The 23,759-nt window shown below is 48.6% G+C and overlaps 3 protein-coding genes across 3 annotated transcripts in view; 2 read left to right on the top strand and 1 right to left on the bottom strand.

The window, feature by feature from the left end:
* Positions 1 to 483: 483 nt before the first annotated feature.
* On the bottom strand, positions 484 to 3,556 carry dmac2l (distal membrane arm assembly component 2 like). The gene is made up of 5 exons (XM_084482104.1): positions 3,498 to 3,556; positions 3,296 to 3,402; positions 2,921 to 3,129; positions 1,713 to 1,884; positions 484 to 1,303 (listed from the first exon to the last, which is right to left on the bottom strand). The coding sequence occupies exons 2-5, from the start codon at positions 3,391 to 3,393 to the stop codon at positions 1,192 to 1,194; spliced, it is 591 nt and encodes a 196-aa protein (XP_084338230.1). The 5' UTR covers positions 3,394 to 3,402; positions 3,498 to 3,556; the 3' UTR covers positions 484 to 1,191.
* A 68-nt stretch (positions 3,557 to 3,624) lies between these two features.
* On the top strand, positions 3,625 to 10,006 carry l2hgdh (L-2-hydroxyglutarate dehydrogenase). The gene is given in 11 exon segments (XM_084482612.1): positions 3,625 to 3,846; positions 5,148 to 5,263; positions 5,623 to 5,774; positions 6,548 to 6,679; positions 7,177 to 7,339; positions 7,439 to 7,473; positions 7,779 to 7,946; positions 8,435 to 8,592; positions 9,154 to 9,285; positions 9,735 to 9,810; positions 9,812 to 10,006. Coding segments are annotated over 11 exon segments (1,332 nt in total). The 5' UTR covers positions 3,625 to 3,766; the 3' UTR covers positions 9,932 to 10,006.
* A 189-nt stretch (positions 10,007 to 10,195) lies between these two features.
* Positions 10,196 to 23,759, top strand: part of sos2 (son of sevenless homolog 2) — a 32,470-nt gene continuing 18,906 nt past the window's right edge. Inside the window, 3 exon segments of the mRNA XM_084482611.1 lie at positions 10,196 to 11,658; positions 22,761 to 22,886; positions 23,292 to 23,423. Of these exon segments, the coding sequence (XP_084338737.1) occupies positions 11,575 to 11,658; positions 22,761 to 22,886; positions 23,292 to 23,423 (342 nt within the window). The 5' untranslated portion in view covers positions 10,196 to 11,574.

The following is a 23,759-nucleotide window of genomic DNA, read 5'->3' as shown; positions in this document are numbered from 1 at the left end:
ATAGGAACGCTGCCTGTGTTTGGCCGTGGTTGAGTTTCTATATGAAACGCTTTGTGTTTTTACAATGAGCAAGTGATGCTCTGCTTGTAGGTTTTCTCAGTAGACTGAGGAAGAGAGGGAGAGAATACACTGCCTTTCCTGTTTGCCAAATGTATGTTTTTATATATAAATATAACAGACTCTGTAAGAGGGATGGGTGTTTGGTAATACCTTAAATGTTCTAGAGGATGATACAGGTTGTTTAAAGTAGTATCAGGAATACCATACAGAAGAGTTTGGACATTTCAGTTAAAATGTAAACTTGAACGTAATGATCTTTTGGGGGCGGGGTTATTGTGTTTGTGAAACCCTAGTTCATCTGTGTTGTCCCATCTCCATGTCGACTGACTGGCCATTCGTCACTCCACCAAATCATCAATCATTCCAGACTTCCAAACTGCCATTCTAGAAAAGGAGAGAAATGTGGGAAATCCACTTATTTAAAAAAAACACATTTATTTTCAGCCAGGAGGGAAATAAATCATCAGTTCACAAAACATTTCGCTCATGTTGTCACACGATCACCCTCACATATATCCGTCAATGGTGCTAAAGAACTCATTTCCCTCTGGCTGTGGATCATTTACCAATGCCAAATTAATCTGTAATCCCTGTTTTTCCCCTCACAAACCTTTCTAAAATATACTCTTATACTCAGAATAAATTGCAGTTGTATACTTTATTACTACTTTGTATGTTAAAAATATAATAAAACCACAGTAGTAGTGTCTACCGAAGTCTTTGGCGTCAACTCGTCTATAAAGTGCAATTCAAATCGCGCCACTAAATATATGCGTCCTTAAATAATTTCAGAGCTGCTTGGCCAAGCTCTGGTCTCCATGGCAACTAAAACACACGGCGCTTCACGCCGTTGATGTGCAAAAAAACGTCATCATGTCATGCTTGTCACACAATCTCCAAAGACCACAACCACCTCGGTTGTAAACTGATCCCTACCAGTTTAGCTCAAAACACAACTGAAAACGACATCTCTTTAAATGGCACATATATGGAAGGATCTATGATTTTATTGCTCTAAGTGGACTGTCCTTTCCTCCTGCCGTCATGGCTCAACGTATGCGGTGTGAGTGTGTGTGTAGTCAACGCCGCGCTCTAGGCCGCTCATGTGATATGGTCTAAACGGGAACGAGGTCAGAGGTCAACTGTGATGTCCAGTTTGGGCAGGGCGGTCTTCAGTCTCTCCAGGGTCTGGTCCCGGTCCTTCACCCCCGGGAGGTCACTGAGGACCAGACGCTGCAGGTTCCTGTGGACGGGGGGACGGGGGGGGGGGGGGGGAACGACGACACACGCGCTCAGTCAGTCTGCCTCCATGTTGCTCTACTGCTATGGATTGACTCATTTAGTGTGTGTGTGCTTTTATCTGACTAAGTGGCTAACATGTCATTGAGGAGCAGATAGGGGTTAGGGCATCTGAATATGCCCTAACTGAAGATGCCTAGAGGTGGACTTAGGACAGAACCTCTCGACTAACGGAAAAAAGCTAACGTTATCCCTATATAATCTTTTTTTTTTTATTCTCATCTTCACATATGCTGTATTCAACACGCTTTAGTGAGATATAGGATGGGACATCATTAAAAAAACTGCTGGGAACAATAAATGCAAATTGTAATTGTTCAGCCTTAAGGGTACATTTCAAAGTAAAAGCGCACCCCAGCTTGTGCAGGGCGACGAGCCCCTTGTCGGAGACGTTCCCGCAGGACACCAGCTCCAGGCTGCTCAGGCTGCTCTGCAGGACCTCCGTGGAGCTCAGCCTCTCCAGGCAGCCGTCCTCGATGTAGACGCACCGGATGAGCTTCACCTCCTCCAGGTGCTGCAGGCCGTCTGCAGGAGGAGCACAAGTAAGCTAAACTCAGCTAAGCTAAGCTAAGCTAAGCTAAGGCCACTGTTTCTCAGCTAGGAAATAAAAGGACCCCTATGTTGCCAGCAGGTGTTGAGTGTGACTAGGTAGGCAACAACACGCCGTTTCAAAATCTGACCTGTGACTTGGTGACATCACAAGCGGGCATGTCCACCTAGATTCTATGATGTGTGGAAAAGCCGACCAGTTGCTCCAGTCCACTGGGTCGGCCGGGAGACACACTCAACCACAATAAGGTGGATTCTTCTTCTATGAATTAGACTTTAACTTCAATGTGCAAAGTGTGAAAATGAATGGTGAAGGTTAATCAAACATTAATGAAGCAACAATCAAAACATGACATGGAAGCCAATTCCCCTCTGTGTTAAACCTCTCTCAGGCCTTGTGGTAAGACATCAGGAACGCTGTCATCCCAGGAAAACCAGCGGCCAGGTCCCGGTGTAAGACAGCCCGGTCCCGTCGGAGCATTCAGATAATTAGTCTGAGAACGGGGTGTGCTTTCACCTCTTTAGCTATCTAGTCACCTCACCAGGGATCACGTTTAACAGTAGGAACGTCAGACTCCGGACACCACAGAGACACACCGTTTGATGTCAGACCCTGGACTGAGCATGCTCACACTCACCAGATCCCCCCACCCCCCACCCCGAGGACCCTGCAACTTTGGAATCAGGTGTGGTCTGTTCTACTGAACCATATTGGTCCAACCAGTAGTGGGCCCCATTGGGCCTGTGGTGGGACAGGCCCACCCTAGACATGTGATTGCTCAGCATAACCTAAATCTGGCCTATAAATAAGTTATAATTAGTCTAATGTAAAGTATACATTCACTGCACCTCTTTAAAAAGGGTAAAAGTACAGTTTACAGTTAAAATGAGAAGTGGAAGGCTGCCTCAAAGGTGCAAAAGGTTACACAAAGCTTGTAGGAATGGGTTACAAGAGCAGGGATTGGGTTACACGGGCAGAGGCGTGCATTCCCCTCGGAGCCGTAACACTTACCAAGATGATCAAATCCCCGGTACATGATGCACGACTCAGTGGCGTCGATGCCCTGGATCTTGTAACGGCCGAGTGGCCCGGTTGGCAGGGCGTTGTAGTCGTGATGCCAGCGTTCAAACCCCAGGAACCGGACTTTGGCCCCGCAGCGTAGCAGCCACTCGGCCGCGGCTCGGTCCGGCCCGATGGTCTTAATCCTCTCATAATCCACCCTGCATGGGGTCACGGACAGCACACGCAGGTGTAAATCAACGACAATACGCACACACCGCCCTCACGCATGAGCCTAACGTTTATTCGATGAGGTAAAGTGTTAATAATGTAATATAATAATAGATAATAATAACAACACTAATGCATGTATTGATGCTTCCCCACCTGTTGAACACCGCATTGATCCAGCCCCAGAAGTGTCTGGTGCTGCCGCCCCTCGTCCACACAGAGCCGCTGCGTAGCGCCGCGGATAAAAGTCTCATGTTCCCGAACTGGAAACACAACCACAAAACACACACAACACGTTCAGTACATAGAGACGGGAGATACACAGTACACCAAATGCAAATAAAAAAAACGGTCTCACATGTCCTCTGGCCAGTGTGACTGTTTACATCCTCGGTCTGTGAACCTTTACCCTTTGCGACGTCGCGGAAACGCGTCCTCTGATTGGCTGACGGCTGGCCACGCCCCCATGTGGATGGGAACGCACCCGTAGCTCGTCGCCGGCGGTGAAACCGACAGACAGACAGACATACAGACATACAGACAGGAAGAAAACAATAAGACAACAAATCGCCTGGCTGTGATGAGTGGTGAGCGGTAGCTCCACGGTTGCGTTACAACACCGGGAACATGATCCGGGTTTTGCTCTCTGTTGTGGGCGCTGCGAAGCCCAGAGCGACGCACAGCATGACCGCCAGATATCTCCACAGGTAAGCGCTCCCGCACTGTCAGAAAGTACACAGTGAGAGTACCTGTAGTGGTAAATGTTTACTGTACAGAGCCATTGAGTTCGAATGTCGCGCAATCACAGGCTTTGATTCGGGTTGATCGATCGCCTGACAGCTTTCGGGCTGATCGCCGATAACGTAAAGCCGATAACGAATGTCTGCAAAGGCGAAGGATCCCAACTAGTCCGCGACTCCGCGCCAAGGACGTTTCCACACCCGGTCATGTTGCGTAACCTTTTCAGCAAATCATCACATCTGGGTCCCTTATTAACCCGGGTTAGACATGACATAACCACAAAAAACATACATAAGGTTATTTATCAAGCATATGGAACCATGGTGATAGCTGTTGAGTAAAACTAATTTTGCACTTTGCTAGTGTGCATAATTATCATATAATTAGTCGAAATAATCAACTTTGACAAGCTGAGATCTCTGTAGTCGGTGTACATGTGTAGTCAGAAGAAGAGAAGAGAAGAATTGTGTAGTCGGAGAAGAATGTGTGCTTCATATGTGTTTAATTAGGCTCCCAAAGTTTAATGGACTTGTTGTACCAGGATGTGTTGAGGCAGGCAACGGGTTAAGAGTCACGTGACGGTTGTAGTCTGTCTTCTATTCTGCTAAAAGCAGACTGTTCGTATTGGATCCAGATCCTGTTACACTTTAGGCTAAGTACTCTAAGATTCAATTCTATTGAACAATAAAAGAAAAACAGGTCCTAGCAAGTCTGGCCGATTGAGAGATTTGCATTGGAATGGGGCCTTGGGTGGTATAAATCATTTTATACATTATATTAGAGTAAATGTTGCAATTTCCTTATTTATCTCGGGGTCTGTCAATACACTTATAGTATTACACAACTGTTATGAAAGCAGCATCTGTAAATCACATGGGAAAATATGGCCAGGAACCAAAGAATCCTGACGATAACCCTGATTCTCATACTTCTATAACGTGGGGAGTGTCCTCCGTCGCTCACTGCGTCTGCCTTTCATTGGTGAGAGCGTTGGTGTGAACCTCACCCCGTGGGTCCGTGTAGCGAGCATGGTGACATCTGGGGTTGGACAGACACCACTGCTGTGGCACTGGAGAAATACTGAAGGACTTTCAAAATAAGAGCCCAAATAAGATTTCCTTAACAAATCAGTTGTCCCTTGCAAACCTAAAAACTCCTTTATAACCTTTCTAAATATTGTATCAATAACAGAAACCGCTTCTCTTGTCTTTTCCTCTGCTTCTCCTCTAACGTTGACCCCTGACCCCTGACCCCTGTGTGTCTCCAGCTCCTACGACGTTGCGGTGGTGGGGGCCGGCATCGTTGGCCTGGCGACGGCGAGGGAGCTCATCCTCCGACACCCCTCCCTCCGCTTCGTCCTGCTGGAGAAGGAGGAGGAGCTGTGTGAGTGTTGCTAAGGACCGGTAGCTGTGTGTGTACTGTTGCTAAGGGGCCGGTCGCCGTATGTACTGTTGCTAAGGACCGGTAGCTGTGTGTGTGCTGTTGCTAAGGACCGGTCGCCGTGTGTTGTGTTGCTAAGGGCCGGTCACCGTGTGTACTGTTGCTAAGGACTGGTCACTCTGTGTGTTGCTAAGGAACAGCCACTGGGTGTCGTTTTGGAAGGACTGGTCACTGTGTGTTGTCTTTCTGTCTGTCGTTTGACAGTCTGTACTCCTGTCTGTCTGTACCTGCCTGTCCATCATTTGACTGTCTGTCCTCCTGTCTGTCCACCTGTCTGTCTGCACTACCTGCACCATCACCAGCCCTCCACCAGAGCGGCCACAACAGCGGTGTGATCCACAGCGGCATCTACTACACCCCGGGGTCTCTGAAGGCCCGGCTCTGCGTGCGCGGGGCCACGCTGGCCTACGACTACTGCGACCGGAAAGGTCTTCCCTACAAGAGATGTGGAAAGGTCTGCCTTCGCCTCTCAGCCTCACGACACTCCCCACATCCCCTTAGTTTAGAAGTCCGAACAACTGTTGGACAGGACCTTCCGATGGAACCATCCACTGTCCCATGCTGTCTAGTCTACTAGTTTAGTTTAGTTGTTCAAAACTAAACTAAGTTTTGTTTTACTGTGTGTGTGTGTGTGTGTGTGTGTGTGTGTGTGTGTGTGTGTGTGTGTGTGTGTGTGTGTGTGTGTGTGTGTGTGTGTGTGTGTGTGTGTGTGTGTGTGTGTGTGTGTGTGTGTGTGTGTGTGTGGCGAAGGTATAGAAAACACTGAGAACAAGGCTAGCAAGGGTGCAGTCCCATGGACAACCCACAGGGAATCCTGTGTGTGTGAGTGTGATTAGCCATTGTCTTTTCCTGTGTTTAAGTGACATTACATTTACATTTACATTTAGGGCATTTAGCAGACGCTTTTATCCAAAGCGACTTACAATAAGTACATTTGTCATAAGAAGACGTAAGTGACATCACAAGTTGGCGTGTCCACCTAGATGTATGATGGATAGATGAGCAACATTTGCTACAGTCCACTGGGTAGGCTGGTAGACTTATCCACCCAGCACACATCTAGGTGGCCACGCCCACTTGTGATGTCACTAAGGCACAGGGAAGGGCAGATTTTCAAACGAGGCTTGTAACGGCTAATCACACTCACACCCGGTGGCATGTCAGAGGTCAGAGCGATAATCGAATGACCATGGTCTCGGCAGTGTGGTGACGTGTGCTTCCTGTCAGCTGATCGTGGCGGTGGACCAGGAGGAGGTTCCCCGGCTGCAGGCGCTGTACGAGCGCGGCCTGCAGAACAACGTGCGTGACCTCAGCATCCTGGACGCCAAGGGAATCCGGGAGCGGGAGCCCTTCTGCAGGGTAAGAGCCCCACCCCTCCCGGTACGGGGTTGTGCCCTTCTGCAGGGTAAGAGACCCCACAAAGGACTCCCTTCCCGGTACGGGGCTGTGCGGAGGTCTTTGTAATAGTTATGTCCTCGTGGAGAATAGTGTCCGTTCCTTTGTCGGTCTTAAGGTGAATTGAGCCGTAACTCTTTGAACCTGCAGTCACTCATGAAAGATAACTATTTATTTTAAAAATGTTTGTATTAATGTTTTAATGCTCAGGGGTTTACAAGACACCACAGCCAGGCATTTAGTTTCATTACTAAATGAAAGGCTCAGACTTTTCTTCCCTGTCTCCAAAGTTTCCCTTTCCTGAGGCAGAACTCAAGTTTTCCTAATCACTGTAGCAAATGCACACAAGCTAGTGGCGCACTCCACCTAGGTGGCAAATGAGGACGCTGTTCTCACCAAACCAGAACCAGAGGATGTCAGAGAGCCAGACGGAGGGTAGATACTGCCTGTGTTCTCTGCAGGGGGTCATGGCGCTGGACTCCCCCTACACCGGCATCGTGGACTGGCGCCAGGTGGCGCTGTCCTACGGCGCCGACTTTGAGGAGGCGGGTGGGACGGTGGTGACGAACTACGAGGTGAATGACATTGCCATGGCCAATGAGAGTGAGGCAGGAAGCAGTGAAGGTAAGGCCCGGCTACTGAGCATCAGTGAGTTACAGAAACAAGTTTGTTGTTATGTTATATCGGACTATGGGTCATCTTCCTGCTTTGTTTTTCTTCCAGGGCTGAAATATCCAATAGCAATCAGAGCCAAAAAGGTAAGGTGTGAGAGAGAGAGAGAGAGAGAGAGAGAGAGAGAGAGAGAGAGAGAGAGAGAGAGAGAGAGAGAGAGAGAGAGAGAGAGAGAGAGAGAGAGAGAGAGAGAGAGAGAGAGAGAGAGAGAGAGAGAGAGAGAGAGAGAGAGAGAGAGAGAGAGAGAGAGAGAGAGAGAGAGAGAGAGAGAGAGAGAGAGAGAGATGTTTATTGTGTTAAAGTTCCATACTTTTCGTCCCATCTGATGTCCATTTAAGTTGATCTCATGCCATCTTTCGGTCGGCATGACGACCCTCTTGTGTGTTCCCAGGGTGCGGAGGTGAGGTGTCGCTACGTGCTGACGTGCGGGGGGCTCCACTCGGACCGCCTCTCCCAGATCTCGGGCTGCAGCTCGGAGCCCCGCATCGTGCCCTTCAGGGGGGACTACCTGGTCCTGAAGCCCGACAAACACTACCTGGTGAAGGGGAACATCTACCCCGTGAGTCCCTGGACAGGAGGCCCCTTGGGGGGAGGCCCTGGAGGAGGGGGGGGGGAGACGTCTGAGGGCTGAATGGTTTTAGAGTTTAATACTTTGAGTTTAATGGATTGAGGGTTGAATCCTTTTGACTTGAATACGTTTCGAGTTTAATAGATTTAGTTTCATAGCTTAAGAGTTTAATACTAATCGCATACTTAAAGAGCTTAATGGATTCAGGGCAACCCCAAACAAACGATTGACCTTGCATCAAATGACATTTTCTCCGGTTCCCACCCCCCTCAGCCCTCAAAGTGTCACTTTATTAAAAAAAAGGTATTTCCATCAGTTTGGACGGTCAAGCCCCGCCTCCTGAGAGCACCGTCAGACGGACTCCTCTGTGTGTCGATCTGAAGTTGACCAGTTGACCCGTCACTGGGAGTGGCTGTGGCGGGTCAAGGCCACCGCTACGTGGCCCGTCTCATCGTGATCCCTCTACTCTGTCCCCGCAGGTCCCTGACCCCCGGTTCCCCTTCCTCGGAGTGCATTTCACCCCGCGGATGGATGGCAGCATCTGGCTGGGGCCCAACGCAGTGCTGGCTTTCAAGAGAGAGGGATACAAGCTGTTTGACTTTAACCTGCGCGACTTTGGAGATGCCCTCTCCTTCAGGTACAAGAGATGGGGTGTTTAGCGTGTCTAAGCTTACCCAGCCGTCCTTCATCTGGAAAGTGCTTTGGTAATGGGCGGATCGGTGGCATCGGCCGCTAGCGGTGTTAGCCGAGCGGGTCTGAATCCGACCGATGCTACGTGTCGTTAGGATAGTGTAGGGGTTTGACTCTTGACCGAAAGGTACCAGGGTTCGATTCCCCGTGTCTCCAGCCTGCCCAAACACAATAACATGCATCTCTCAGTTCACTGTGGGTCACTTTGGATCAGAGCGTCTACTAAATGAAACATGTCCTTTGAGTCTACAAATTGTGATTTGTAAGGAGAGAGAGAGAGAGAGAGAGAGAGAGAGAAAGAGAGCAGAGAGAGAGAGTTTGAAGCAAACTAAATACCCCTCCCTCTATACTCCTCATGTTTACCTGCCGTTTACTAAAGCCTGAGGATGGCTATGGCCTTTCTACCTCTCTACAATCTATATATATATATAACGCTTCTATCTTACCGACAGAACCTTTTAAAGTCGACCCACATACCGTATATAACAGATGTTTGTGTGTCTGCCAGGGGCCTCCAGAGGCTAGTCCTGAAGAACATCCGGTACGGCCTGGGGGAGATGTACCGGGGAGTGTTCATCGGGGCCCAGGTCAAACTGCTGCAGAGATACATCCCAGAGATCTCCCTCAGCGACGTCATGCGGTAAAAACTCCTTCTGTTGGTGGTCTACAGCACATTGTTCGCTGTAGAGGAGCTACCATACTGTACAGAGAGAGTGTGTGTGTGTGTGTGTGTGTGTGTGTGTGTGTGTGTGTGTGTGTGTGTGTGTGTGTGTGTGTGTGTGTGTGTGTGTGTGTGTGTGTGTGTGTGTGTGTGTGTGTGTGTGTGTGTGTGTGTGTGTGTGGCGAAGGTATAGAAAACACTGAGAACAAGGCTAGCAAGGGTACAGTCCCATGGACATAACTCTTAATGTATAACATATTATATTGAATATGTCCATACCGTTTACAACATTTTTACTAGTAATAAAAGAAAATCACTATTGACAACATAATGTTTGATAACCCGCGAATGGTTTAATATTTTATAACCATAATTACTTTTTTACAAACATGTTTAACTCATTAATTGTTTTCCCATGGGTCCCTCAGGGGCCCGGCCGGGGTGAGGGCCCAGGCACTGGACCGCGCGGGGAACCTGGTGGACGACTTCGTGTTCGACGGCGGCTGTGGGCGACGTGGCCAGCCGCGTGCTGCACGTCCGCAACGCCCCCTCCCCCGCCGCCACCTCCTCCCTCGCCATCGGGGAGATGATCGCAGACGAGGTGGAGGGACGCTTCGCCCTGTAGGGGGGAGAGAGAGAAAGGGGGAGGGGGAGAGAGGTGGAGGGACATTTCGACCTAGAGAGAGAGAGAGAGAGAGAGAACACACTCCAACACAGAGGTGTATAGTGATTGCTTTTATTATTCTTCACGGTGCTGTACATATTAGCAATTCACGATTATGTTGCCTTTGGTTGTTGATTGGCTTGAGTGACTCTTGTTTTGAATGTTTACAGTGTAGAAGTGCTCTTGGAATCTGGTCTGTGATTCATGACGATGCTATTTTGTAAATGAAAAATGTGTTTGTGATCAAACCCGGAATAGCTGCAAATGCCATGAATGTTTGTGGTTTCAGCACTACAGTTTGGCCGCCTTTCGGTGGTCTTGGTGGGAAAATGCAATTTAAATGAATAACTGCTTTTACAAAGAGTGTCCGCTAGAGGGCGACCTACAGACACAAATCGATGTTGTTAAAAAAAATTAGCTTTATAACCTCCTATCTTCTATTTTTATATGCTTTTTATATTGGCATTCCTGAAAATTAAAACAAATTTTCCAGCATGGCTCGTAGTGGGTTTGTTTCCGCACTAATACACGACCATCCATTTATACGAAATAACTCCATCATAAATATACTTATGAAACAGACGATTATAAACACTATTTTTACAGTATAACGGAGACGTGTCTGGCGGACCACAATAGAGCTCTCTTCTCGCCCGTTCAATGTGTCCAGAGTCACGCCGACGCGCAGTGCGTGACAGCAGCTGGACGGCTGGCTGCGCAGGGCGCACAGTGAGCCGCCAGGGAGCGAGGGGAGGAAGGCCGTCAGAGAGTTGGTGCGAACATCATCGACTTGAGAAACTACACCAAAAAAAAAAAAAAAAAAAAAAAACATTTCGGCCGGGCAACATCACCGAACCTCCGCGGACGTACATGCGTCGCACTGCCCGATCCTTGGATTTTACGCGGAACCGCGCGATCGACCGCTACCGCGAAGATGAGTGAATTCCGAGTAAAGGACGGCGGAGAAAGTGTGCTTTCCGTGGAAGCGAACGGGTCGTGTGCCACAACATAACTCGGAGCGCACCGAGGCCAGCGGCAGCCTGTAGCAGCAGCAGCAGCAGCAGCAGTTAGCAGGCTAATCCAACTTAGCCCTGCTAACGTTACAGGTGTCGGCCTGTAGCCGTACTTGGCGTATTTCTGCGTAGTGGCGATACGTCTACACGCCAGCGGGTAGACTATAGTGTGTCCTGTGTGTTGTGTGACATGACATCGAAGTGAAGGGAACGTCTGCGCGTCGTCCGCTAGCCCGCTAACGTCGTCCGCTAGCGCCGAAGCAGCGCACACATCACATTTAGCAACATTGTTATTGGCTAACGAGCTAGCTCCCCTTTGCTAGCATCCGCCGCGTCGCTGTGTTTACAGCGGCGGGGCTAGCCGCTCCGGCTAGCGGGACACGGGCTCTCCATGCATGTGCGTGTACGTATGTAGCCGTCGTTCTCTCGCCAGTCGACCCCCCCCTTCGACGTGTTCGGGTTCAGCGACACGGTGGTTTTCCGTGCCAGCGAGCTGGTTGACTTTCCCTCGCCGTGCCTGGACGCACCCACCCACAAGGAGTCTCACCCGGGGCCGATGCTGACAGCCCACCCAGGACCACGGCCACAGCCATGCAGCCTCAACACATATATGACTTCTCGAGTGACGAGAACAGTCACAAATGGAGAGGCCTCTTTGTGCAAGCGTTGCGAAAGGTAATGTTTCATCCACCACCACCGCCATCCCCCCGACGATCGGTCAATAATAATGTGGAGCTGGGGCCGGGGGGGGGGACCCTGTCAACACTGTAAACATGTCGTCCATGGTGATATGGATAGTGCGGAGGGGGGTTAACACACTTATAGAGAGGTGTTGTGTTACTGTGTTGTGTAACAGTTGTACTCCAGACATCCAGGCATCATCTCCTCCACCCAGACATTATGATGACCGCCGCACACATCTGTAGCCCAGAGTGACAGGAGCCGCTTCTCGGGACATTGTGTTGTCTTTTTATCGCCTGGTTTCTCTTGTCAGTCGTCCACCCGGTTTCCGTCTTAATTGTTTTCCTCCTTTTTATTTTGAGGAAGTACGTAGATTTTGTGTACGCTTCTACAACGACTACCCCCCGTGTTTCAAAATTGTTGGATAGACAGAAAGTTTTAGAGTTCAGCCCTTTCTTTACGCACAACAACACGCACGGCTATGCGGTGAGTTCCCACCGAGGAACCTGTTGAACTGTGACAGGGGTGATGTGTTACACACAGTTCGTTGTCGCGGTGAACGAAATGAATAACTGTACCGAAACCGTACATATGGAAACGTGGATGCCGCATTGGCAGCTCCTGTGTGTTGGCGTCCCGACGCCGCCATATTGGAGCGGTGAGGGGCCCCCTCTAAACAAACTTATGTAAGAAGTGATTTGCCGACGTTCACTCAGACCACCCAAGCTCATTATCAAGCGTTTTCAGTCAGATATTCACCAGATCTTTTACAAAAACTGATACACTTCCTTATACATTTCAAACTCTCATGCCGGCAATTACAATGTGTACACACATTTGTAATCATATATCCAGTTGAAAGTGACATGAATATTGTTCTTGGTCTGGAACTAAATGGTATTCAGACAGAAGCGCCCCCAAAAAGCCAACCTCCTCAAGATGTCTTCCTCCACTCACTGCCAATGAGGCACCTCCGTTTTTTTGTATTGGACCCAAACCACTTCTTGGCTTTCACATTCAGTAGAAAACAGATGAGAATTACTGAGTCTAAAATAGTTCCCATTCCTACTCCTTCCCCTCCGGTCTTTCGATATGAATGTGATTTCATCACGCAGTGTGACATCTAACCTCATCTTACCTCACCACCACAGGGTGTTCCCCTTCAACACCTTGGTTTCTCCTGTTGGACCTTCACACTTCTTTAAAAATGTAAACACAACACACACTCAAACACTCTCACTCACTCACCCACCCACTCTCTTTATGTGCATCGGCTCATTTAATTCCTATTCCTCGTTATGCTGGTGTTGTTAGACAACACCCAACAAGGCATGCATGCTCTTTCCCCTTTAAGAACTGGTTGTCAGTGGGGGTTTATACTCCCTAAGTGTTTGTCTGGGAACCACCACCGCCGCTGTATATTTGTCTCCGATTGTAGCCAGTCTGGGAAGACTTGAAAGGCTCCCGGGACATTTTATAGGTCTGTGTGTTCAGGGAGGTCAGGCCTGAGCGACGTGGGATGTTCACGTCGCGGCTGGCGTCTGTTGAAGGGCCACTCGGGGTCTAGAAGGGGGACGCTAGTCTGGCGTTGTGGGGTAGGCTTTGCGCTGGCCCCCCCCCTGCTCACTCAAGCCTTCACTCCGTGCTCGTAGGAAGAGGTCTCCCGGCCCAGAGAGCCCTGTGTGCAGTGTTTGCCAAGAGCATACACCGACGCTATGTCTGTTCCGACACATGGAGCTCACTGGGTCTTTTCTCATTGGTCTTCAGAAGCGTATTCCTCCACCAGTACGTGTGCAGACAGAGTGCTTCTGCCCCCTCTGAGTGTGAGCACACATGCTGGCATGTTAACGGTGCCCGTCCACTACTTCTGGAAAGTTACATAACATCTGAATGTAAAAAAAACAAAACAACAACCACACCAAACCAGTGTTTTGTATGAATACTAAGGCTGTATTTATTTTGTAAACCAGTGGCAGTACTGGTGACAGACACAAGATTCCCCTTTCCCCCAGTTCTCAGACAGAGCTACTAGTCAGTAGTCACCCTGACACTCGCTGTGTGGTTAAGGTGGACTCGGTCTTCTGCGTCGGACGTCCTCGTCACGGTAAACGAGCACTCTGCGTCCTGGCGGCTCGCTGTGTTTCTGGGGAGAGGGGCACAGAAGCCGGTGCAGAGAGTGGCCTGTAAACAATGCCCTGTCGTCAACAACAACAACAACAACAACAACAACAATAACAGAGTAGGAGGACGTCAGGGTGCGTGATTGATTGGCAGAGTGTGGCGACGATGACGAGGAGGATGACGATGAGTCGGTGAAACCGAGGCAGCAGCTGGTGGGTCGTGGCGGAGCACTCCCATTGTCTCAACTTGTTTCACAAGACGCCCCGGGGAGGAAAACCTTTCTCTGATTGACGCAGGAGACTTTTGTTATGGTTTTGACTGACTGTGACTTGGTGTTTTTCACTGCTCTCTCTCTCTCTCTCTCTCTCTCTCTCTCTCTCTCTCTCTCTCTCTCTCTCTCTCTCTCTCTCTCTCTCTCTCTCTCTCTCTCTCTCTCTCTCTCACTGTCACACAAGGCCTCCGTCTGAAGCTGTGCTGGCGGTTGGCGGGTTTCGCTCGCGTTATTTAACTCCACGCGCTTCGTGTGTCAGACTTGACGTCGTAGTTTTTCCACTTCTCCTCTATCTTTATTGTGTCTTTTTATAGGCTAACCCCGTCGGTCTTAACATGGGCAATATAATAGCCACACACACACACACACACACACACACACACACACACACACACACGTATGTGTGACACTTTGCGGGAGAGGGGCTGGGAGCTCATGGCCGCTCAGCCAGTGTGTCCGTGTGTCTGTGCCGTCCCCAGCGTTGCGATTCAGCCCAGGACAGAGTGCCACATCACTCTGTTTAATAATAACTTGTACATTCTTACTGGTCTGCCGCACGAAACCGCTGTCTCTGGGCTAATGAGGCCAGGGGTATGCAAGCTATAGCTATGAGCTAATATGGTTCAGTGCTATGAACTAATACTGCTCTGTGCTACAACGGCTGTAAACTAGCCTATTCTGAGCTAGCATAGGCATCGTAGTTTTTGATGATGTCATCATTATTATTGGCCTGGCTCATGTGTTTTCTGTTTGGTTTTATGTCTGTGGCTTGATACTTGGACATGTTTAATCTAAATAATTGAGTTGTGTGAGATATTGCTTGGTGTAATAGAATAGTCATCATGGTAACTAAATTATTGTATGTGGCATGAGGTCCAGGAATCACAATAGCCATTTATTAATACGTACAGTCATCAAACTTTCTGCTTATGCCTTATGGAAATATTGTATCTAATTATTTGGTGGATGTAGTTCTGTTTCAGGTCATGGGATACTTTAGTTGGTCTTGGCTGCTTGTCAGACAAAGCAAGCCAATCCAAAGACATCCCTTCATGCCCTAGTGACTCTTAATGGACGTTTTCCTTATTTATGAGGTTTTATAGACTAAATAATCTATTCATATGAAAAACAAACGATTGATTAATCGGCAAGTTGTAGAGATGTAGAGAATACACTTTGCTACTGACATCAGAAAGCCCGTTCCTGAATATGGTTATTGTTATTAGTAGTACTGCTGCATTACTAAGTACACAGTATGACAGAAAGGCAACTACCAGAGTATGAGTTGAAAGACCGTCTCCCTGAAACCGGTAAGGCTGTGTACACTATATGGAAGAGGCCTCATTATCACTGTAATCTCAGTCGATCACATACGAGGTGACGAGAGACAGCAGATTAATCATTGTCATCTACTCCATGGGCGGTGAGGAATGCTAAATCATAAGGTCTTGATGTTACCGACATTAGGGACTCTCGGAAGAGCGTCGTTAGTATTTGTGCATTTTCTGCGCTGGTTCGAGAGAGATTTGTATATAGATATAGATATACAGATGGATATATAGAAATAGAGATGCATCGCAAATTGTAATATCACCTATCGATATTGAAATATTGTTGAGTCGTACAAACCCCGGTTGTGTTGACACATCGCCAAGCTATGTGGATATAGTGTTTAGCTAGGTTGATATTGATATTTAGCCATTGATTGATGATTGACGATTTATTTGGTATTGGCTGATTGGCCAGGGTACTCTTCCTCCTTCTTTGGGTTCCACCCGTCCAGCCACTCAACCCATCCTGGAGACAGAGCAAGACTTCACAGCTCTGTTGGACCACAGACTATGGCTCCTCCCAGCCCCCTGACCCTCTCCTCTGTCCCAGTCAAGGACAAGTGTTTGGGAGCCAACACTGGTCCTTTACTGGGACTGAGAAGCATGGTAGACCCAGGCAGAAGGTCACTGTGTCAGGCTGGCCTGCTGGGGTTATTTCTGACCAACTCAAGTGACATTCAGGGGATCTTTATACTGGGATGTGTGTGTCTGTGTGTGTGTGTGTGTGTGTGTGGTTAAGGCTGGGTTCTGTTTTCAAATGTGTCCTTTGTGCACACGTGGCCCTGGTGTGTGTGTGTGTGTGTTGGGGGGGGGGGGGGGGGGGGTGGGGGTGTGTGTGTGTCTGCTTTGTCTTTGTCTCTTTGTGGGTGGGCATGTGCGCATGCTGGCCGTGTGCGCAGGTCTTTTGCTCTCTGGGTGACGTACGGTGTGTGTTATTGTGTGTATGTATGTGTGTGTGTGTGTGTGTGTATGTATGTGTGTGTGTGTGTTTGAGTTGATCTCTGCCCTCTGCTTCCCCAGACAGTCTGGTTGTAATGGCCGATGATGTCATACTATGAATCACAGTCGGTGACACATGCTTGGGTTTGATAACACCCCCCCCCCCCCCCACACACACACACACACACACACAAGCACACACACACATGCATGCACACACACTACCTGCAACCTGACCCTGGTGAATCTCCATGCCACACAGACAGGAGAGTAATCAATTAAATCACACACACACACACACACACACACACACACACACACACACACACACACACACACACACACACACACACACACACACACACACACACACACACACACACACACACACACCTCTAACTTAACACCAAGTTCTCTCCCTATCTCCTGCTAGCTGATCCGAGCAAGCAGCAGAACCCAGTGACTGAACCGGTTCTCTTGGTGTTCTGAGGTGGCTGTGCACCCTCGTCTCCTGAGGCCTTTCCTTTGTTGCATCTTGCCTTCTCTCCTTGCTTCCTCACTGTTCATTCTGTATAGCAAGCAACATTAGCACTAGCCGTGGGAGATTGTGTGGGCTACAGGCCTACACACCAATTTTACTACAGTGCATAACTTTCATCAGTCATTTATATTGTTAACTGACTTTCTTTTTTATTGCAGCAGTATTATTCAAAGTCGGAATAAGCAAGCACGTGACTAGATTATTGTGAGCGTATCAAAATGCTAATCCAATCAGAGTTGACCAGGCTTAGCTGTGAAATGCTATCCAAAGCTCTTTGGTTCTGCAAAAGCAGGCATGATATACCACCAACCTAATCTGGATTATGACAGGATTATGTACTGTAGATTAGGAGGCTGCAGACCTGTGACACGGTGCAGAGGGTTTTTCAGCCCGGGGCCACTCTGGTTCTATTGGTGCGGGCTACCCATTCTAAACACACACACACACACACACACACACACACACACACACACACACACACACACACACACACACACACACACACACACACACACACACACACACACACACACACACTAGTAGCGAGCATGGTGGTGTTGCAGGTGTGACATGAAGGTGTAGTAATGGCAGTGCTCTGTACAGTAGTAGTCTCTGTACAGACCCTGTGTTCCACACATTAAACATGGCGGAGCCTGCAGAGACAAGTTGACACGCATACCATTAATGGATGCTTTAAGTGCTAATAGCACCCTAGTCTGTCTGTCTGTGAACTAGCTACCCACAGTACATGCCACTCAATGCAGGATGGCCATTCATGAAGCAGGCATGATTTAATTTGCATGATGTGTAAAGATCAGGGGGTTTGATCAAACTGACATTGGAGTTTTATTCGAGGTGTGTGTGTGTGTGTGTGTGTGTGTGTGTGTGTGTGTGTGTGTGTGTGTGTGTGTGTGTGTGTGTGTGTGTGTGTGTGTGTGTGTGTGTGTGTGTGTGTCACAAACACTTAGAACAAGACTAGCAAAGGTGCAGTCCCATGGACAAAACTCTTAACGTAAAACATATTATATTGAATATGTCTATACAGTTTATACATTTGTGTGTCAGTGTGTACACATACATGTGTGCGTGTGTTGGTTCCCTGGAAGCCCTGCTCCTTAATGGAGCCGTGCGTTGAACCCAAGCCCCTCAGACGTGGCGTCCGGGGATCCACATGAAAGCCCGGCTTGTCTTACACACGACCCACACGCATCTGGGCTGCTCTTTAGCGCAGCCGCTCTCTGGAAGCCGACCGCTGGCTTTACAGCCCAGAGGTGAAGCTCTGTCCCAGTGACAGGTGACGCCTGGGACATTTTTGACAGGTGACGCCTGGGACATTTTTGACAGGTGACACCTGGGACAGGTGACTCCTGGGACATTTTTGACAGGTGACACCTGGGACATGTGGGGCAGGTGACACCTGGGACAGGTGACTCCTGGGACATTTTTGATAGGTGACAGCTGGGACATGTGGGGCAGGTGACACCTGGGACAGGTGACTCCTGGGACATCTGGAGATTCAACCCTTGGACAGGGGAGTCTCTGGGACAGATTAGGCCGACACCTGTCCCAGAGACAGGTGACACCTGGGTAGGGCTGTACGGTATGGACTAAAATTTATATCACGGTATGATTTGAGGCATAGACGGTAACGGTATTATATCACGGTGTGTTAATATTATATTCTAATTTCGTTGTAAGTGCTTCTAAATGGGTAAAATACTGGTTAGGCAGCTATTACTGTATTTTTGTATTACTAGGAAATATTTCACATAGTACAGAAGTATTTTAAGAACATTTCTTGAGCAAAACTGCAATAGAAAAAAATGCTAAATCTTTTCTTTTTTTAAAATATATAATATGGATAGGATTCCTTTCTCCACTTGGTCGTGGACCTTGCCGTAAAGTTTTGGCATCTCAATTTGGCTGAAGTGTGTGTGGGCAGGTATCGCGTACCTGGGATTGAGTGTTTTGACCATCTCTTTAAAGCTTTTTTTGTCGTAAGGACTGGCTTTGGAAAATGCCTGCGGAAGCGATGTCTGAGATGCAGAGACAGCTTCACGCTACCAGCGTTTGTCTCGTATGGTGTGGAATGAGAGCTTGTGAAGGGACTATTGCGCAGGCTGTGCGCCTGCATGTTTGCGCAATAGTATACTGCCTGAGAAGGTAGTATTGCTGTCAAATCGGTCCCTGGGAAAAGTAACGTTGCTCTGAATTGATAAAGGAACTACGTTTCATTACCATATTTTCAGTAGTTTCGCGTAACTTTACTTTTCACATGAAAAAGAAGTTACGTTATAGGTACGTAAGGTACCTATAAGGTACGTATTTACGTTACTTACTTTGTAACATGTTACACACAACACTGTCTACCGGTCTCACGGTATGGTCAAAATCCATACCGTAGCGCAAATTCACACCGGTGTACTTTCTATACCGTTTATACCGTACACCCCTACACTGGGACGTCTGGGTCAGGGGACGCTCTGGGACAGGGGGCGCTCCTGAAGAGGGGACTCTTTGGGACAGGGGATGCTCATCGAGAGGTGACGCTCGTGGACACGGAAAGCTGACACCTGTCCCAGAGACGGGTGACATCTGGGCAGGCGATGCTCTTGGTCAGGTTGCTCCATTTGCAGTATGACTCAAACCACACCGTCCACCGTCTATGGTGTAAAGAAAAAAAAGAAAACGAAACTGGATGCTTTCCGTACACACGGCATGTACAGTGTAACGCTGTATTCGTTGTCATCTTCTGGTTTTGTAGAAATTAAGACCCTGATCTACTGTATGTGAAGATACACAGAACTATCTGACAGTTTAGTGTTGTGGGTGAGTTAGTTTGACTCCGAGCCAAGGTGAACCTGGTTCGATCCCCGGTGTCCGAATACTTCCTGTAGGCTTCCTTGAGAACGAAGACCTAACCCCTTACTTGGTCCTTAAATTAAATCACTTTGGAATGAAGCGATTTCCAATAACTCATTAGTCACGTACTGATCAACTCTTATGCGGTCATGTTTTAATTGACGAACATCTATATGGTTGAACCCTCATTTGTGCTGCTGCTGTAACATTAAAATGCTCCCCGCCACCTCAGTTGACCCCCTATATGCATCACTGGATAGCTGGGCAGGAAGTCCTAGTGCCAAAGAGGAAGTGATGCACTTTTTCCTCCATGTTTATCAGAAAGAGACTTACTTCTACTATTACTGTTGTGTTGCTATAGTTTCTGAAATCTGGTCTCCCGTCTACTGTACTTATGATCCTCTGATTCAAACGCGCAGTACCAGTCTGTCATTGGACAGAAAGTGATTTGTAGTATCTATACTTCCAATCAGACGGCAGGCATGTCTGATCGGCCTACGTGACCTGACCTGCGTTACCGAAACTTGTACCTTTTCACTTTTTCCAATGGCCTTATCACAGGAGAGGGAATTCACTGTGAATGACTCATGACCTAAACCTCCACAACTATCTCATGGTGGCGCTAAGAGTGTGGGGTAACATCATGATGCACATCAATGTTAGAAGTCTGGGTGGCAAGAAGCTTCTGACCTAGAAAACTGGGGTCACGGGCCCAAGAAAGGTTTGGGAAGGGAAGGAACCAATTCCCTCCATCTCTCCCTCCACGCCCCTCTGTAAAGAATCTTCTCTGCTATGAGGCAGTGTTGTGGTCTGCCTGCCCACGGTAGCTTCAGCATTAGCATTAGGCTGTGTGTCCATCAGCCAATGGGATCAGGTTGCAGCGACGCTGTAAATATAGCATGCCGTCACAAGAGGACGGGCCTGGCTTCTCCTCAGTCCTCAATTTAGCCCCCCCAGCCGCCGCCATCCCAACGCTTTACAGAATCGTCATTTGATGGAGGATTTTGACGTTCAATTAAGTCTGCGTATAATGATGGTTTAAACGACCACAGTGTGTCTCTTTGCCTTGTACTGCTGGGGAAATGATTTGACTTAGAAGAAGTTAAAAAACAAAGAATATGGCCGACACTATGGCTGAAATACAGTTGCAAAATGTATTTGAACACAGAAACAACCTGCCACCACAAACCTGTCCAATATCATGGTGATATATATATATTATCCAAATCGTCTTAATACAGAGACGGTGCATAATATTATGATCCTTCACACTTTATCGAGAATAAGAAGTAATACAAGTCATTTGCCCAAACGCACATTTTTATTTTTTAGGGTTTTCCCATCCTGTTTTGGTTAGAATGTACACAGAAGTGTGTGTAGTGAGTGACTCACTCCCCAGTTTGTATTCCAACTGTCCCTGATGGAGGGAGCTAGCTAGTTAGCGACCGGGAGAGCTGCACGGGTTTCGGGCGGTCGAGGTAGGCGACGAGCACGCTGTGAGCACGCTGGACGAACTGCAGGAAAGCCCCTTGGTTTCTGTCGGCGGTGACTCACCCCCCCTCCTGCTGTCAGGAGGAATGTGGTCCGCGCCGGGCCCCCTCGGGCCCGCGGCCCCGGGTCACACTTCTGCTTTGATATCTATTATTGGTTCTTTATGCCTCCTTTTCCACCTCTGTGTGTGTGTGTGTGTGTGTGTGTGTGTGTGTGTGTGTGTGTGTGTGTGTGTGTGTGTGTGTGTGTGTGTGTGTGTGTGTGTGTGTGTGTGTGTGTGTGTGTGTGTGTGTGTGTGTGTGTGTGTGTGTGTGTGTGTGTGTGTCACACAACTGTAACGATCACCGTTGGCCCTTGAAGAGTTGCCATCTCCTTCTTGGTTGTCTTTAGGAAGGAAAAATACTTTTTTTTGATTATTTGGCTTCTCCATTGCAAACACACTTGGCCATGTTTCATAAAGCTTTCTGGGTTTTAACTCAGTCCATATAAACTATAAGGTGTGTGTGTGTGAGCACGTGCGCTGCACATCCTGTCCGTCAGTGCGGTGAAACTCTTCGGTCAGAGCATAAGAATGCTCCGCGCGTCGCCGCGACCTTTCAACTGCGGCGCTCGCATTCCGTGCGCCGGGGGCAACGCTCTGTCACCGCCGGCAACGCGCGCCGTCACTGTACGCCAGGGTAATTCCATCACCCGCGTGCGAACAGCGGCGCTTTTGTGTAGTGTGTGTGTGTGTGTGGTAATGTGAGAGAGGCAGGGAAAGTGGTGTGTGTGTGTGTGTGTGTGTGTGTGTGTGTGTGTGTGTGTGTGTGTGTGTGTGTGTGTGTGTGTGTGTGTGTGTGTGTGTGTGTGTGTGTGTGTGTGTGTGTGTGTGTGTGTGTGTGTGTGTTAGGGAAAGAGTGTGTAACAGAGGGAGAGAGAGAGAGAGTGAGTGTGTGTGTGTGTGGTGGCGAGAGATAGACATTGAGACAGACAGATGAAGAGAGATCATCTCCTCTCTGCCTCTCTCCAGACCAGACCTTTCCCCTCCTCCCGGTCTTATAATAGTATCCTAACTGACTGCATTCCACGCAGAAGGCACAGCCCTGGTGACGGCGAGGTACGACGGGAGAGGAGGAGGCGTGGCCCTTGTGTTTCCACTCGTGAGCCCTGTCGAAGACCACGCCTCCTGTCTCGAAACCCAGGGCGACACCTCCCTACGGGGACTGCGTCACCGACAGTAGAACCACCGCTGCTTGACGCGTGACGTCACTCTGGTCGTCGTGGTGTTTGGCGTTTTGGCGGTTGCCCTCGGGCCTCCGACCACGTGTTGTGAATTCCCTGCCCGGATGACCGCCGGGTCGCGTGGACCGCGATGAGGTCGAGGGAGGCTGTTGGCCGGGTTTTATTTCGTTGAGTGATGTTGTGCAAGGGCTTTTATATGTTTATTCATATGTTTTTCATATTGGGCGTGTGTTGCTTATCTGCCTAAGCTATTAAGTGCTGTGGGAAACCCTGTGGGAAACCCTGTAGTGACTCGATCCTGTCTCCCCCCCCCCCTCAGGTGCAGATGCAGGTCCACCCGACGCTGGATGCCAAGGAGGACGCGCTGCAGCACATCGAGGAGCTGATCCTGCAGCTACTCAACATGCTCTGCGTGGCCCAGCCGCGCTCCGTACAGGATGTGGAGGTGAGCTCTTCCTGGCTGCTTCCTGGTTGTTAGTTGTGCTCATCCTCTGCTGGCCGTTGTGGGCGGGGGCGGTGTGCGTTTGTTTGACGGGCGTATCGTTAAACAGATCAGATCGATTGGGGAGCGACAAAGTTAGCTAGGACAAGATGCTACACAATGCCAAGTACTATTTTTAAGTGCAAGGACGTACAACATACAATAAGAAATAATAATTAATTAATTAGAATTAATTAATCAAATAAATATACTTAAAAAAAAAGAAGAAGTTTAAACTCGATTGTATTAGTTTGGAGATCGTTTGACCCAAAAAATAAAGATTGCAATCAAAATTTGATGGTAGGGCACAGCCCTGCCGACAGCGATATATTGTAAATGTTGTCGTGCTCCTCCCCTCTCCTCCACCAGGAGCGCGTGCAGAAGACCTTCCCCCACCCCATCGACAAGTGGGCCATCGCCGACGCCCAGTCGGCCATCGAGAAGCGGAAGAGGAGGAACCCCTTGCTGCTCCCCGTGGATAAGATCCATCCTCTGTTGAAGGTAGTGACCCCCCGGCCGCCATCTTGAACTTCTCTGCCATTCATAAGATGCCTTCAGCGTCCAATCAGAGACAATGTGATTACTGTGCTAAGGGAGAGTTCTGAGGAAGCTCTGCCTACCGAGAGGCCGGTCCGTTAGGTGATATCTTACTTCTCTTTTTTGGTTTAAAGTTCACTGTCTGCCAAGTTGAAGGAAAGTTCTCAAGTTGAAGAGTTGAACGATTGAAGAGTAAAGAGTGTTCTTAGAGTATCGCATCACATCACAATTATCCAGCTGCCGCTTTTGTCCAAAGCGACTGACAACAAGTGCACCTCACCGTTATGAATGAAACCCAGA

The sequence above is a fragment of the Micromesistius poutassou genome, assembly GCF_964030765.1.
Source record: "Micromesistius poutassou genome assembly, chromosome: 17".
NCBI classification, from domain to species: Eukaryota; Metazoa; Chordata; class Actinopteri; order Gadiformes; family Gadidae; genus Micromesistius; species Micromesistius poutassou.
Note: the sequence above shows the minus strand (reverse complement) of the source record. Positions and strands in the feature narration are given on the sequence as shown.

Excerpts from the sequence above, each read along its gene's own strand:
- dmac2l (XM_084482104.1), bottom strand. The coding sequence starts at position 3,393 with ATGAGACTTTTATCCGCGGCGCTACGCAGCGGCTCTGTGTGGACGAGG. Across the intron at positions 3,130-3,295 it reads ATCAATGCGGTGTTCAACAG|GGTGGATTATGAGAGGATTA; the intron begins GTGGGGAAGCAT and ends GACCCCATGCAG. Across the intron at positions 1,885-2,920 it reads CCGGGGATTTGATCATCTTG|ACGGCCTGCAGCACCTGGAG; the intron begins GTAAGTGTTACG and ends CTCCTCCTGCAG.